Here is a 15,422-nt window from a genome sequence, read left to right on the forward strand (position 1 = left end):
GTTAAAAAATATATTTATATCAGAGGTCGTACTAAGACCAAAAGATGCTAAACAATTTTTTTTAACTCTGTTTTTGTCTGTTTGTATAATTATTTAATCCGGGAACACGATAAAAATACTGCACCAATTTGAAAGCGGTTTCCAAATAGTAAGGAATATACTAAAGGTCTAACTTAAAAACAAGTAGAGTGGTCTCTTGGAGTAGTCTTCCTCATTCATTCTCCTCCTGAAATCCATGGGGTCGAAGTAGCGTAAATTTAGTTTATAATATGTTAACAAGGGCGTAATACCAATGTTAAATCATATGTATATAAAATAATAACAATACTTTTTGTAATTAGGTACCTATAACTTCTTAAAACAAAACGTTTCTTTGGGTACCTCTTTCTTACTCGTATTCCTGTAGTCCCCAGAAGCAGCAACGTATGAGAGGCACTATGAGTATCACAGTGTATTCAGTGATGTTCATAACTATAGGCGACGGTTACCACTTTCTGTTAGGTGAGCCGTCAGCTTATTTGCCAATTTAAGCAGCATAAAATATTATCGCTACTTAGTAATACCGCTTTAATCATATAAACTGCTATTAGTTTATTTTGTTACTTTCTAATTTTGTTAAATTTTTTTTACATTTAAGTATACTAAATAATAATCTCAAAAGTTAAGAACAAAAAATCGTAACTAAAATTTTTTATTAACAAAATAATTCCACGAATTGAAATCTTAATTTACTATTTTATATACTTCTAAATAAATCCTCTTAATGTATTTAGTAATGTACTAAAATAAGTAACAATATTTTATTGTGGAAGTTTTGTCAACAATTCTAATCAGAATATAAATGACCTCAGATTTCTCTCACCCTTTCTCTTAATTAATAGGATTATTCGAATTAAGCGAAAGTGAACATTTTCTTAATTAGTTTTATTATAAATTGCAGTTTTATACTTAAAATAATGTCCCACTTAATAAAAAACAATGGCATTACTGAAATTAAATTTGTATTATCTCTTACCTGGATCTTGTTCATCTTCCATAATAACTTCCCATGACATTGCCATTGGGGCCGCCAGGGACAAAGCCAACAGCCAAATTAATACTATTATTACTTTAGCAATTCGCTTGGATGTGTGGGCACTGTAACAAATGTTCGACATGAAAAGAGTTGGCATATACGTAAACAAAAGAAATTTATGAGCTGGGAGAAATATACCTAATTCTAAAATAAATATTTAAACAGGTAATGATTAATACTGACTAATGGTGACTTGTGATATTGATTTTACAGATGTTCAGTTCAGGCACCACAGTTTTGTAGTTGACTGTGGTACTAACATGAATGTCTCATAGTATTCATAAAGTTGCGGGATAAATAAATAAATATGATTATTATACTACTTAGGTTTATTTGTCAGTTTCTACCTACATGATAGTATTTTATTTTATGCAACTTAGAATGGCAAACAAGCTGATGGCCCGCCTGATGGAAAGTGGTAAACGTCGTCTATAGACAGTACCATGGACATAACAGAGTATACTGTTTCGCCCATGATACCCCCCATGCGTTGCCATTCCTGTGGACTCAGGTGTTATTGCTCTGTACCCTGTAAATCCATATTATATTCTGTAAACAGTATATATGAAATCTACTATATATACTACTGTATATATAGCACTATAAGTATACTAATAACTGATAAAGAGACAATTTATCAGGATTTTTGAAATTTTAGATTTCTTTAAATATATACTTTTAAGAATTGAATGGATATGAATAAAAATGTGGAAGAAAGGGAAAGATAGATATTTCTCAATATTCTCATACGCTGTTTAAAAATATCCGCCACACATTACAAATTAGAATAATAATAACAGTAACGCAGATACAAACAATCTGTATGAGTGCAACAAAGCAGCATTTCTGCTAAAAGCAATCATATATTAAAAATAATATGCAGATGAATCATAATAGGTATTGCTGGCAACTTGGCCAGCCGGTCTTTTCATATACCTAAATATTTGTATCTTTACATATTTTTTTGTATTTGACAAATATTGTTTTGATACTTTTTTCCGTGTAACTTTTCAATATATATTCATTTGATAATATACACAGCTTACTATTGTTCTCCACTCAGAGCAGGTTTTATCTTATTCTAATTTAGGCGAGCATAGTTGCAGGAAGCTTATTGTATATTATAAAGTAGATAGATTCAAGAAAATAAAAATTATAATTACTTTTGTTTTATCTTGGAACATAAATATGAAGCTTTTACGTCTTTTGAATTAGTTTATAATTTCCTCGTAAACTGAAGAAAAGTAAATTTATCAATTTAACGGTCACGTTTAATGCTTCATCCTTATAAAAGATTTTTTTATTAGTTCGGCCGTTTCTCATACTTTTGATATTACTCAGCCATCACTTGATTTATTCCCTACGTCAACAGTAGTATATTATTAATTAATGTATTTGGAATAATATATTGAATCATGATTTATTAATAGTTTTGAAGATAAAAGTTACAAGCAACATTGCGATTGAATATTTAATATCCTAAAAGTAAAAATATGTAAAAGTATTTGAAACCATATAGCTCATAAGCAGCACAAATCAGAAAACGCAGAATCTAGAAACTATATATAACTACATAAGTACTATATATACTACATGCCACATGTATAGATAGAAAATAGGCAAATAACTTTAAAATTCGTTTTTAAAAAAACAATATATTTTTAATTCTTCTAAATCTGTTATTGATTTCCCACTATAAACTACTTACGTATGTGATTACATTTACATCACACAACCTGTGTGTTTACCTAGAGCATACTCGTAATTTGCTACGTGTCAAGTTCTATTTAACTCAATTCAGTAACCCATGAACATGTAACAGACAGAATTACTTTCAAATTTATAGTAAATGATGTAAATAGGTCTAGAGGGAATTTATGAAATTCTGATATGATAGATACGTATTTTATTTTTTGTAAGTTTTATTTTTCTTTCTAGTATTTGTATTACGATTTGAGTTCATTTTATTTATACATATTACACAGCTACCTAAACCCAAAATAATTTGAGTTTTTACTATGGATTTTAGATAACTGATAAAATACTTGAATTTGTACTTTTTGTCAACGTATTGTAAGCAAATAATAATCATCGGCTGCAGTGTAGGCGGGTTTCTGGTCGCAGATTATTTTAAAGTAATCTACATTACGTAACCACCCTTACAATTCATTTTTTATCACATTATTCGTCTATCTTTCTATAAATACTCATCTGTACATATTTTCCATCGTAGATATAAGTCACACATGTTGTTTATATCACATCAGACTGCATTCCTAATAAATAATATTAGATCTCGAGGTCGAGGAGGGGTCAAGTGCCGTATGTGCAACTAGCTTTGGAGAGACTGCATATTCGTCCCCGTTCTTCCTTTTATTGCAGCTGCACAACAACCGCTTTGTGCATAGATTATAGAAATACATAAATATTATGTCTATAATGGAAAAAAAAAATATTAAAATAAAAATAACTAAATAAAAACTTATTTACTATTCTATTCACGTGCCATCACCAACTTTATTTGTAATTAGCTGACCCGGAGAACTTCGTTCCGCCTAACAGTTGATTCATTACCTTTTTTGTTTTTTTTTTGTTAATAATAATAATAATAAATCTTTTATTTTCAACCCATAGTTTACAGTTATTATTATGATATTGTCATTAATCTTTCATGAAATTTTGCCTTACTATTATTATGCCTTATTATTACTTATTATGATAATTAATTTTATTTTTACTTATTCCAAATTAAGTTATATTTTTATTGACAAAACCTGTATCCGTGATTTAGTCCGCACGTGACGGCCCAGTGGTGGCATGCGCGTGAGCTGCGCACGGTACTGGACAGTACTTGGACATTGCAACATTACTTTATTTTTCTAAAATAAAATATTTTTTCTAAAATAAACGTAGCCTAAGTTACTCCTTATTACATCAACTACCTGCCAATAAAAATCCCGTCAAAATCGGTTCAGCCATTTCAGAGATTAGCCAGAACAAATAGACAGATAGACAAAAATTGTAAAAAATATTATTTTGGTGTATGTACCGTATATTTAAATATATGTAGTAAAAATGGTTATTTCAATATTACAAACAGACACTCCAATTTTATTTACATGTATAGATTACATAATTAGTACATCACACGTTCTATTTTAATTTTCTCTAACGGCCAGCGACGGGTCAGCCATCGAATGGGTGACCGAAAAAAGATAGAGGTCGCCTATTCGGGGGCTGACAATTCATGCACCTACTCTGCATATTTACAATCGCCAGTTATCAACTATCATGTACTGCATATCGATACGATTTTACTCGTATTCACTAATTGAATATACACTCCAAAAATTTGCATCCTGTCACCCGTATCAAATAGCGAGGACGATATACCACATAATAACGCACACATAACTCAAAAAAAGAATTACAAATATAACAAATCAACTAAAAATCTACTAAAAGAAGTAAATACGATCATGAGTACCAATATTTCTCTGTACGAGAATTGAAGCTACCACTATAATTATAGGAATTTAGATATTCCTATAAATATATTTATTATATTTATAGGAATATCAGAAAAATAAACGTTTTAAATAAATATAGTCATATAATATTTTAATAAGGTACGTAATGGAATAACATAAACAAAAGGAGTAAATACCTTTGTAAATATAGAACCTTGGCTAATCTAATATTTTTATGTATCTTTTAATTTTCGCATTCAAGTTATATTGTCATGTCTATGATTTATTTCAGAGTATAACTTGTTTTGCCTCTTTATTAATATTTAAAAATAAGAGTTACAAAATTCTATTTATATCATTTAATTCCCTAGAATTTAGTTTGCTACAATATTCTGTGAAATTCAGTAAAATATTGATATCATAATTATTTGTTGACTTATTTAATTTTCATTAAATAATCGTAAACAAATTTCATAGATCCTTTATAATGAAAGTATTTGTATCGACTTAGTCTCCACAAACTTTCATATTTATAATATTAATATTTGAAAAACAATATCGATGTGGAGGGATATAATAGGCAAGAGCTAGATAAATCTAATGTTCAGATAAATCGTGTCTTATCTCAGAGAAGGGTCAAGAGGCTGGAATCAACATGCATGTTTGAAAAGTGGATGAAGTATAAAATATACGTAAGGATAGAGATCTGGCATTCAGTTTCCCTACCTGACCCGAAATAGAGATAACATGATAATTAAGTACAGCGTAATTATGATTGAAATTCTTTCTTTTTCTTATACTTAAAAAATAAGTGCATAATAAAAATAAATATTTGTGAAATAGAAAAAAAAATATTAAAAAATAAAGCAAAAACACTTTTAGCAGCTTTTGAAACCCTTATCAACTTTCACAGACAGTAATATTAGCTTGGTATGCTTTTTGCTTTTTATATTCTTTTACTTTTTTCTAATGTATATTTTAAAACTTGACCATTTGTACAAAACTACATTTGTATATGGTAATGATAAAATAAATTGAACGTATGTTATTATTTTGAAAGCTGATTTACCAATAAAAAAATTATAAACATAATAATAAGCTAAAGTTTACTAAAGATTTCTTATACAATTTCAAGAAAAAAATAAGTTTTTTTTTTTCCTTAGAATTCCTTATAGGGAGATAAGTCACCCTATTACTTCCATGTGCCCTTTGAGACTAGTCGATGTTTTAAGGTCAATGTCAAAGCTATATGTTATTTAAAGTGACGTTATGGAACGAACTTTTTCCATTAATGTGATTAAATGTAAATATGATTAATGTAAATTACTACTTTAATATTTTTCATTACGTTGCACCGTCAATTACATTTTCTGTTATTCCTGTCTACGGTTGACTGATAGATAACATCATATGGTGTTAAGTCCGCCCTTTACATTTTCTAGGTGTATTAAAGTTTAATGAAAAGTAAATAAATTATGTACATCTTTATTTTACTGTAATTACTAACTCTATTTGCTATGCTTACATATATGTGGTAATCAAAATTACCTTAATGTGTAAAAATATAATTTAATTAGGTAATTGAAACTAACACCACTTAGGAAAATTTTTTGTAAACATAGCTATCAAATTAGCAAAGTCCTACGTACTACACATACTATACTAACTTTATTCATATTTACACTAATTTCTAAATAAGAATAATACCTATTCTATTTTTAAATTTTATTTAAAACTCTTTAGCTATTCTTTCGGAAAGGAAATTGTTCACATGAATTCCATTTCTTTTTTCCCTTCGATCCTATAAATTTCACAATAAAATAACTCAATATATAAATATATATAGATCCTTACAATTACAGAAAACATTTTTGTTCATTTGTCCGTATATTTTTGTAGTCGAATAATATACAATTGATGTAAATAGATTAGTTTTATTACATAGTACGTATCTACTTACTATTATTATTTTTTATTTAAAGTCTGAGATATGACAGTGAAATTATAGGATTCAAAAGATCATTTCAAACTGATGACTGAAAGTAGACAACATGATATTTAAAGATAAATTTAACCACTGTTTTAATTATTAATTTATCTTACAGGATTTCTATTAAAATCGTTATAATCTTTATTTCATATTCTACGAAACTTACAATTACTTTTAAAATTACTCTCTTAGTCGCCATTTTGTCGTATCTGAAATGAAATTTTGGTGCCACTGTGGCGAAATTAAATGCGCCCGAAGTGTTGAAAAGTTTGTCCCTTTAACTTTATAATAAGTAACTGTAAAAAACGAATAAAATAAGATTCTAACTTAGTAATAACTACAATGTAACGTCAATTTCTACCAAAATGCATCGTAAAATATGTTTGTAACATATTTTTAAGGATCTTTATGGTGTAGCGGCTTAACCGTCACCTCAGATGGTTGTGGATTCGATTCGCGCGCAATAGAAACATTTGTGTTCATTCTGTCTGGATATTTCCTGTGTATAATTTATTTATTTAAACTTTATTAGCTAATAAAAGATAGTACAAAAGGCAAGCTTAATGCAGCATTCTTTTCCTATCAACATTTGGGAAGTGCAAGTACGAAGACGGCTTTAATGTAGAGAAGAAGATGAAAAGATATAACGTACATTAATAAATATATATATATATATACTACTGACATGTTTGAGGTACTACGTACCTAAATACACATATTATATTAAATGAAGAATTACTTCTCAAATTTTGCACGTAACACAGTTATGATACATTATATATTAAGTTATATTTTATGCATGCTCTATATATATAATACAGAATGTTTGTTTAATAAAAATTCGAATGTGACAGACACGTGTGTAACAAAACCATAGAACCATAGAATGGCATAGAACTATACATTATAAAATAGCAATAAAATAACATCATTGAGCAAACGAACAAATAAATAATATACCTTCTTATCCGCGACAAATAATAGCAACAGCTATTTAATTTGAACGGGTAATGTGTATGTAATACTTCATTTATTTTATATGCTTTTGGATAGTTTTTGAAATAAAATAATTGATGTACGTGGGACGCTCAGAAAGTTTTGCGACACTAAAAAAATGTTCTATAGGTAAATATATTTTTATTACATCTTTCCAAAGTATTCTCCACCAGCCTTTTTCCAGTCCGAAGCAGACACCTCGTTTACAGCCTGTTCGAACGCTGAGAGCGCATCATCCGGCGACGAAAATTGTATCTCTTTGAGCTGACTTTTTATTATTGGGAATAAGAAGAAGTCACACAGTGCTAGGTCAGGGCTGTAAGGGGGGTAACCCAGGAGTTTGACCTGTGTGTTGTCTAGGAAGTTCCTCGTTTTGATTGCGGTGTGGGCGGGCATTATCGTGGTGGAGCAGTAGCCCGCGGAGCCCTGTGTTTGATCGTTTGTTGCTCACAACAGAGAAAATTTCTGCCAAGCATTTGGTAGTATACCATTCGGCGTTAATGCTTCTTTAGTTTCGTAAAGAAATTGACACCAAGTAACCAGTCAAATTGAAAAAGCTCGCGATCAAAATCTTACCCCCGCTTCTAGGTCGCTTTACTTTGGTAGGCGTTGATTCGTTTTGAAACACCCAAACCGTCGACTGGCGCTTTGTTTCTGGATCGTATTGAGAATTCATCACCTGTAACGATATCGTAAACACGCCGAAATGAGCGTGCTTCAAATTTGTCAATCATATCATAGCACCATTCCACCCTTGCCTGCTTCTGAACATCGGTCAGGTTGTGCGGCACCCAGCGTGAAACTATCCTCCGTACCCGTAGATGCACGTATAGAATCTCGTGAAGACTTCTTGATCCAATCTGCAGTATATGCTGAATCTTTTGGTATGTAACTCGTCTATTGTCTTGGATCAAATTCTTCACTGCTAGCACGTTTTCTTCCGTAACAGTCGTTAAAGGGCGACCATTTCTTTTTTCATCCCCTAAAGTTAGTCGACCGCGCTTTAATTCATTATACCAACGATACACGGTTGTCTTAGAAGGGCCTTCATCCATAAATGCTATTTGAAGTCTGTCGTACGATTCGTCCGGTTTCAAGCGACACTTAAAATCGTAAAAAATCATAGCGCGAAAATGTTCTCGACGCAAATTCAATTTTCAATGAGACACGGTAATTTTAATTAGCTCGCAAAAAATGTGAAAGAAAGTTTTGAATTTATAACGTACCTATTTTTACTTATAAATAATCATATTTTTAAATAAATTATAACTGGCCAGTCTCACATACATAAAAACATTAACATATTAATTTTCAGACATAGTGCGACTTTAATTTCGATGACCGTCGGTTCTATACATACGAGTAGACAATAACTTAGTATTCATATAATATTTTTATGATTTACGATCCAGCATTTTGTTTCAAACTACATATTTTATTATTCTATACATAAAAAAAAATTGCAATAGTGTAAAAAGCACTTGTATTATAATATACATATGATAGACACACACATATTTTGAGATTTTTGTAGTATTTGACTTATTATATAGAAATCGTACGTCACTAAATTTGTACACGCTATTCTCGAATACTATATGAGTATAATCGATTTTAATGAAGTTACATGAATATGAATGATTAATCCCGACTTGAAAGATAGTACAATTATAAACTCAATAAGTGTCGCTGTTGTCGATATCTAAAAAATTGTTGCAATTGAAAACTAATTAATTTATATTTTTAAAGCAGCATATTTAGAATAAATGCCGTTGTATCTGTTATGTTGGTATACTTCATTAAATACCTAATATTCAAGAAATTGGTAGCCGTTCACGCTAATAATTCAACAACTGGGACAGTTTTATTTTCCGATTTATAAATGTTTTGGCAACCACTTTTGCTCTCAAATATTACCGACCATCGGAAACCCGCATCGTATACAGATAAGTTTTATTGTGGTTGGCATTGTAGTTTTTATGATTTTAGTAAAAACCCGCCTCAAATTTTCTATACGTCTATTTACTGTATTAACATAACTCTCTATTCACTGTATATTGCGTATTGACATAATCTATTTACTGTATATACATATTTAAGATCACTATCAATTACTACATCAAAAGTTACTTTTACAGTAAATTAATTTTATTTTTAAGTTTAGGCTAACTTACTATTATTTATAAATAAATATAGCAAACAGAATAATATTGGTAACGAAAACAATAAAAGCTGTCTATAAATTAAATCGGATTTAACAAATTATGATGATGGATATAAGTAATTATATGATATAAATAATTATATTAACGTATTTGGCCCACATATATAGAATACAAAGTAAGGAAGAATATTGTAATTAACGGGTTTGATGTAGGAATAAAAGGTAGACGCGGAAGGGGCTTTCCTGTTTGTTATTAGACCGGATATTATGCACATACTACAGTATCTTTGTACTTTAAAACTCGCTAACATACAATGTTTATTTTTAATAAGAAAAATAATTAAGGTGTATTATATTTTTTGTCTACGTTATATTACAACACAATATTTTATTAGCTTGTATAAAAAGTATTTAAATCTAAGTTCAAACTATTTGGTTAACTATTTTCTAATTGAAAGTTTCGATTAGTTTACAAAACCAATTAGTTAGATATACCCTTTTAAGTTGACACCTATTTAGTTATACTATTTTTTACGTATAAATTTAAAAAAAAATGAAATAAAAACATTTTGTACTTTATACTTTATCCTAGAGAATTGATATATAATTTTAATTGTTTTTTTTTTAAAGATAGAAATATAGTTAAATATTATGAGTGAAGACTAATATAAATATTGTTCAAATTGCCTAAAGTAGTCTGTATAAACAAATGTTATATAATATTCCAATATTCGCTTTGTACATAATAAATTACTGGTATAATAAATCTGACAGTGAGATTTATTCAATTAGGAGAAGGTTCTTAATTCGGCTGTATTTTTTCATGTAGGTAATAAACCTACCTCAAAACTTCATCATTTATGAATAGATTTAGAAAATTCTTTTTTTTTTATTAAAGGATATAGGTTATTTTTATAGAAATTTTATCGAAATTGCTATTGTAGTGTTATTTTTTAATTTAAATTATTTGGTTTTGCCACTGTTGGAGTCCGTGTTTTTTGTAGAGCAACATCTTTAACTATTGTTTGACTTAGCCAGTTGTCATGAAATTTTGTATACTCTATATTTATTGGAATGAAGAAGAACATAGAGTTATTTTACCCTTGACAATTAAAATATCAAAGTCACGCGAATGAAGTCCCGGGCACAGCTAGCAAAGAAATATAGGAAACACGCGACTTTGGAAACGCAAAACTCGTTATTCACCATTCCCACGGGTGCTTCCAAAAGCCCTTTCTTATAGGATTACTACGTTACATGATGAGCCCTTGTGCAAAATTTCGAGTACAAACTTTATGGTACCATAGGTTTCGTGGTTAGAGAGACAGAGAAAGAGAGTGGCACTTTCATTTATAATGTAACGGAAAGGACATTTGGATATTAACTTCGTCATTATGCACTTGTTTAGATATTCTAATGATATTATAAATGTAAAAGTTTATACAAATAATTTGTTGCTTGTTACTAAATCATGCCATATAGTTGTACACCTATATATGTATATAGAATGACACTCGTAAATTTACGAGAAATGCTATTATAATACCTCTTCCATCAAATTAAATCCGTCACTACGAGCAGCTAAAATATTTTTGCAATCGTTAGAGCTAGGAAAACTCAAGGGATGAATAAAAAATCAAATAATTGCTGCGAGACGACATAAAAGTGGAAGGAATAAAAATCGTTCGATTTAAGGGAAAAAAATGTTGTAGTGGAATAAGATATAAAATATTAGCGTAATAAGTTGACGCTGTTCATTTACCAAAATCTTACGCATTTTTTCTTTTTAATTATGTTTGTATAAAGAAAAACAAAATGCAGAAAATCCAGTTTGATATACTTGATTATATTGAAGAAAGTGATTTACAAAATAAAAATAAATTAATACGTGAAGGTGAATTAAGACCAATAAAAAATATATTTATCACCATTTATGTTTGGATTAAAATAATAGAGTAAGAACAACGACCAAAATTGTTCGTGAATGCGAAGCAGCAATGAAAGTATGATTATTAGAAGTTCATAGAAAATAAAGCGGTTTGAGTCTAGCTGCTCCGGAATTATTAAGACTTTGCCTTTAAAATGACAAAAGGCGTTCTTGATCTAATGAATTGACTACCTATAGTTCGTTTACTGTTTATTAGAATTATTGAAATATCTTATTTTTTACTATTCTTATCTAGAATTGCAAACATTCTACTACTTATCTGATGGAAAATATCGCCTAGAAATATAATTAGCACTATGCATATAGACATGAACAACAGAATGCACTATAATGCTTATGATACTATATCTCATGTGTTGCCATTGAGCATCATATGTTGTCATGATGGTTCTCAAAAATAGTAACGCATAATACATAAAACCATAGTTTGAATAATGGTTTAAGCTGAAACACAACCATACAAGCATAGTTACTTATATTTTCTACAGTAGAAACACAAGTAGTAGGAAAAAACTGAGGATTCGCTTGGTTTAAAATTTACAAATATACATCGTCAACTTTCTCTACAGTCTATTGACGAATTAAAAACAGATATATAAAATAAATACCTGAGTGGAGTTATGATTGCTCGATGTCGATCCACAGCGATGGCAGTAAGCGTGAATACGCTGACGTTTACGCTCAACGCTTGTACAAATGGGCAAAATGGGCACATGAAGTGTGGTAACAGCCACCGTTGCAGCAGCGCGGCTTGGAACTGTTGGAAATATAATAAATATATTATAAAGTAATAATGACAAATACTTCCTAACATCAAAATTAACATCATAATGCTGCTACCAGAATATAAATTACGTAAACATTTCAATTTTATAATTAAACTACTTTGTTCACGCACGAAATATTATTTCTACTGGATAATATTATAAATGCCACAAGATGGAAAAATCCTCGCACGACAGTAATAATTCGGGATAGATTTGAATATTTTAATTAAATTAGACAGAGAGGCCACATTTTAGATAATTCTACTTTACTATATTACTTTTAGTTTTTAGTTTAGTGTTACTTTTAGTCACAAAAACTACCTCAGTAAAAAAAAAGTTATAAAGAGAGATTTATTAAGAATAATGATAATTAAAACAATTGTATGTTAATATAAATTAATAAAAAAATAAAAACCTACGACACGTCCTAGCACAGATAAAAAAAAGTGACCTAAGATAGTGATTTTAAATAATTCGATTGTTTCGCATAAAGAAAAAGAATTCTTAAATCAAGTAAAGTAATAAAATCAAATTCTTCAAAATTATTTTCTTGAGTCAAGATCTTTTTCTTGTATCGGCATTGGATTTGGTCGTATGTACGCGCGTAAATCGCGTTATCAATTTATTGACATATTCGATGTAAAAATATGTACTACATTTTATATTTATCCGAAACCTCACTATGCAAATGCATAAAAATGTTGTATGGATTGAAATATTCAGTCCCTACAACATGTTTGTGGCATTATGAAATACATGAAAAAAAGTGAAGGGTGTTTCGAGAAATATGTTTTCATACAAAGGCGATCGTAACATGAAAAAGGTTGAAAAACACTGCCCTATCGGGTCCACCTCCACACGGTTCCCTAAATATCAACTTGGTTAATTTTTTATGAATTTGTCCTGTAGGCCAATTGACCAATTTCATTCACATCTATCATCTATATCTACATATATCGCGAGCGGGGTTAAACTATTATTAACAATGAAAAGTATCTCAACAATAAACAGTTTAAGAGCTTTTCTTTAATAAATTGTATCTGCTATTAATGGGTACAAAATTGATGGCAATCAGATCGCTGTGGGTATTTAGAATCCCACTTAATCTGGGTACAGGCGAGTTGGCTCCTAACACCGTTTTTCTCGACGGAGGACATAAAGCAGTTATCTATTGTATCGAGCTAATCTAGAGGCAATTTGAAAGTTAAATAATGGTAGTATTCATTGACGATCTATAATATGCAATAGTACTTCAAAACAAAAAAAAATTACAATAAAATCTCTGTTATTTTCTAATGAATTAATATGCAAATGCCTCAGGTTATCAACATGAGAGGAGTTTTACTTTATTGTTTAGATACAAGAGGTGCCATAAACATCAATTTTGAATACGTTCAATACGGATGACTGTTATGACAAAAATACGGACTCAAGATACTAACTTAAAAGGCACAGTTTAATACTGATCTATAAATGTTATATGGTAATAATTTATTATAATTAATACCATATAATTAATAATTTATAATAATTTATTATAATAAATGATATGAAGTGAGTGGTACGAAACAATTTAACTAATCTAGTTTATATATATATATATATATATATATATATATATATATATATATATATATATATATATATATATATATATATAAATTACGAAGTAGATAAGTAGTTACTGTTACAAGATATTTTATTTGTACTAATACTTAGTAACATAACTGTAGATATAGAATAACTTTAATTTTTTATATAATAATAATAAATTTATTATCTATTATTTTTTACCTTCATCCGTATGACCAAAATACTGTGATTGACCGAGATATAAAGCAGTATATATCCTTCTCCGATCTATATTAAAATTATGTTATTATTATATAAAATCTAGAATTGATTTTCTAATGTAACATCTTGGGTACGCTGCCTCGGTGTGGTGCGTTGGGGGATTACTTATAATTAGTATTAGTATTTAAGGAATTTTATATTAACTTTATTGTTGTATTGTAATTAGATATATGAGTAGGAAAATTTTCACTAAATAATTAAAGATTGTACTAATAATAATATTTTACTCAGTTATATGAGTAAAATATATTGAAATTGAAATAGAGAGTTCATAAGTTAAACATCAATATGTTTTGTTATAGCAATCACGTGGGCGAGAAAAGAAATCTAATATATTAATCCTAACACATCGATTACTCAGTTCTGTAGTAATTGGTGTTGTTAGTTTTGGTAATACACGGCCTAATATTGTTCAAGTTCGGAAAAAACAACAAATGGCAATGCGGTGCCAATAAATTGCGGCGTTCTTTTTTTTCTTTTTATTTATTTTCTTTGAGTGAGACCTACCTATGTAAAGCTGACACGATTGAGTTATTTACCAATATTTCAAAAAGCACTAAAACTAAACACATCTACTGAGTCTTATGCAATTAGATACTTTTTCTCAATTCTATATGACATAATTTAACAACAACATAAATGAGGTTCTTGCCTTCAATGCTCAAACCAAAAGAATTTGCAAATCACTTGACAGTTGCGTTGGTAGTTTGTATAATAGTTAAATCGCTATTCTGTGTTTATATGTAACTACTAGCTGACACGGCAAATGTTGTTCTGCCATATAAATATTTTTTAATGGGTATTATTCATATATATTTATTCGTTTATATATGTAATTTTAGTATGTATGTATATCAATAATTAGTAGTACCGCATTCGAGTATTCTGACACTTCCCTATGGTTTACTGGGAGAGAATGCTTTTAGCATTAAGTCCGCCATGTACACATATTTGTACTAATGAATAAATAAATAAATAAATAAATAAATAAATAAATAAATAAATAAATAAATAAATAAATAAATAAATAAATAAATAAATAAATAAATAAATAAATAAATAAATAAATAAATAAATATCCTAGTCACCTATTGATATGAAATATATTTTACGTCTTATTCTCATAATTACCATCGATACATAAATAATTTCATAAAA

The 15,422-nt window shown here is 29.0% G+C and overlaps 1 protein-coding gene across 6 annotated transcripts in view; it reads right to left on the reverse strand.

The window, feature by feature from the left end:
- LOC113511743 (RYamide receptor-like) overlaps window positions 1–15,422 on the reverse strand; it is a 64,670-nt gene that overhangs the window by 18,278 nt on the left and 30,970 nt on the right. For all 6 annotated transcript variants that reach the window (XM_052896975.1, XM_052897003.1, XM_026895454.3 and 3 more), the window contains 2 exons: window positions 12,252–12,400; window positions 1,016–1,137 (listed from right to left, as the gene is read on the reverse strand). In XM_052896975.1, the coding sequence (XP_052752935.1) occupies window positions 1,016–1,137; window positions 12,252–12,400 (271 nt within the window). The remainder of the gene's footprint in view (window positions 1–1,015; window positions 1,138–12,251; window positions 12,401–15,422) is intronic.

The sequence above is a fragment of the Galleria mellonella genome, unplaced genomic scaffold (genome assembly GCF_026898425.1).
Source record: "Galleria mellonella isolate WM207_F2 unplaced genomic scaffold, CSIRO_AGI_GalMel_v1 utg117, whole genome shotgun sequence".
In the NCBI taxonomy this organism is placed as follows: Eukaryota; Metazoa; Arthropoda; class Insecta; order Lepidoptera; family Pyralidae; genus Galleria; species Galleria mellonella.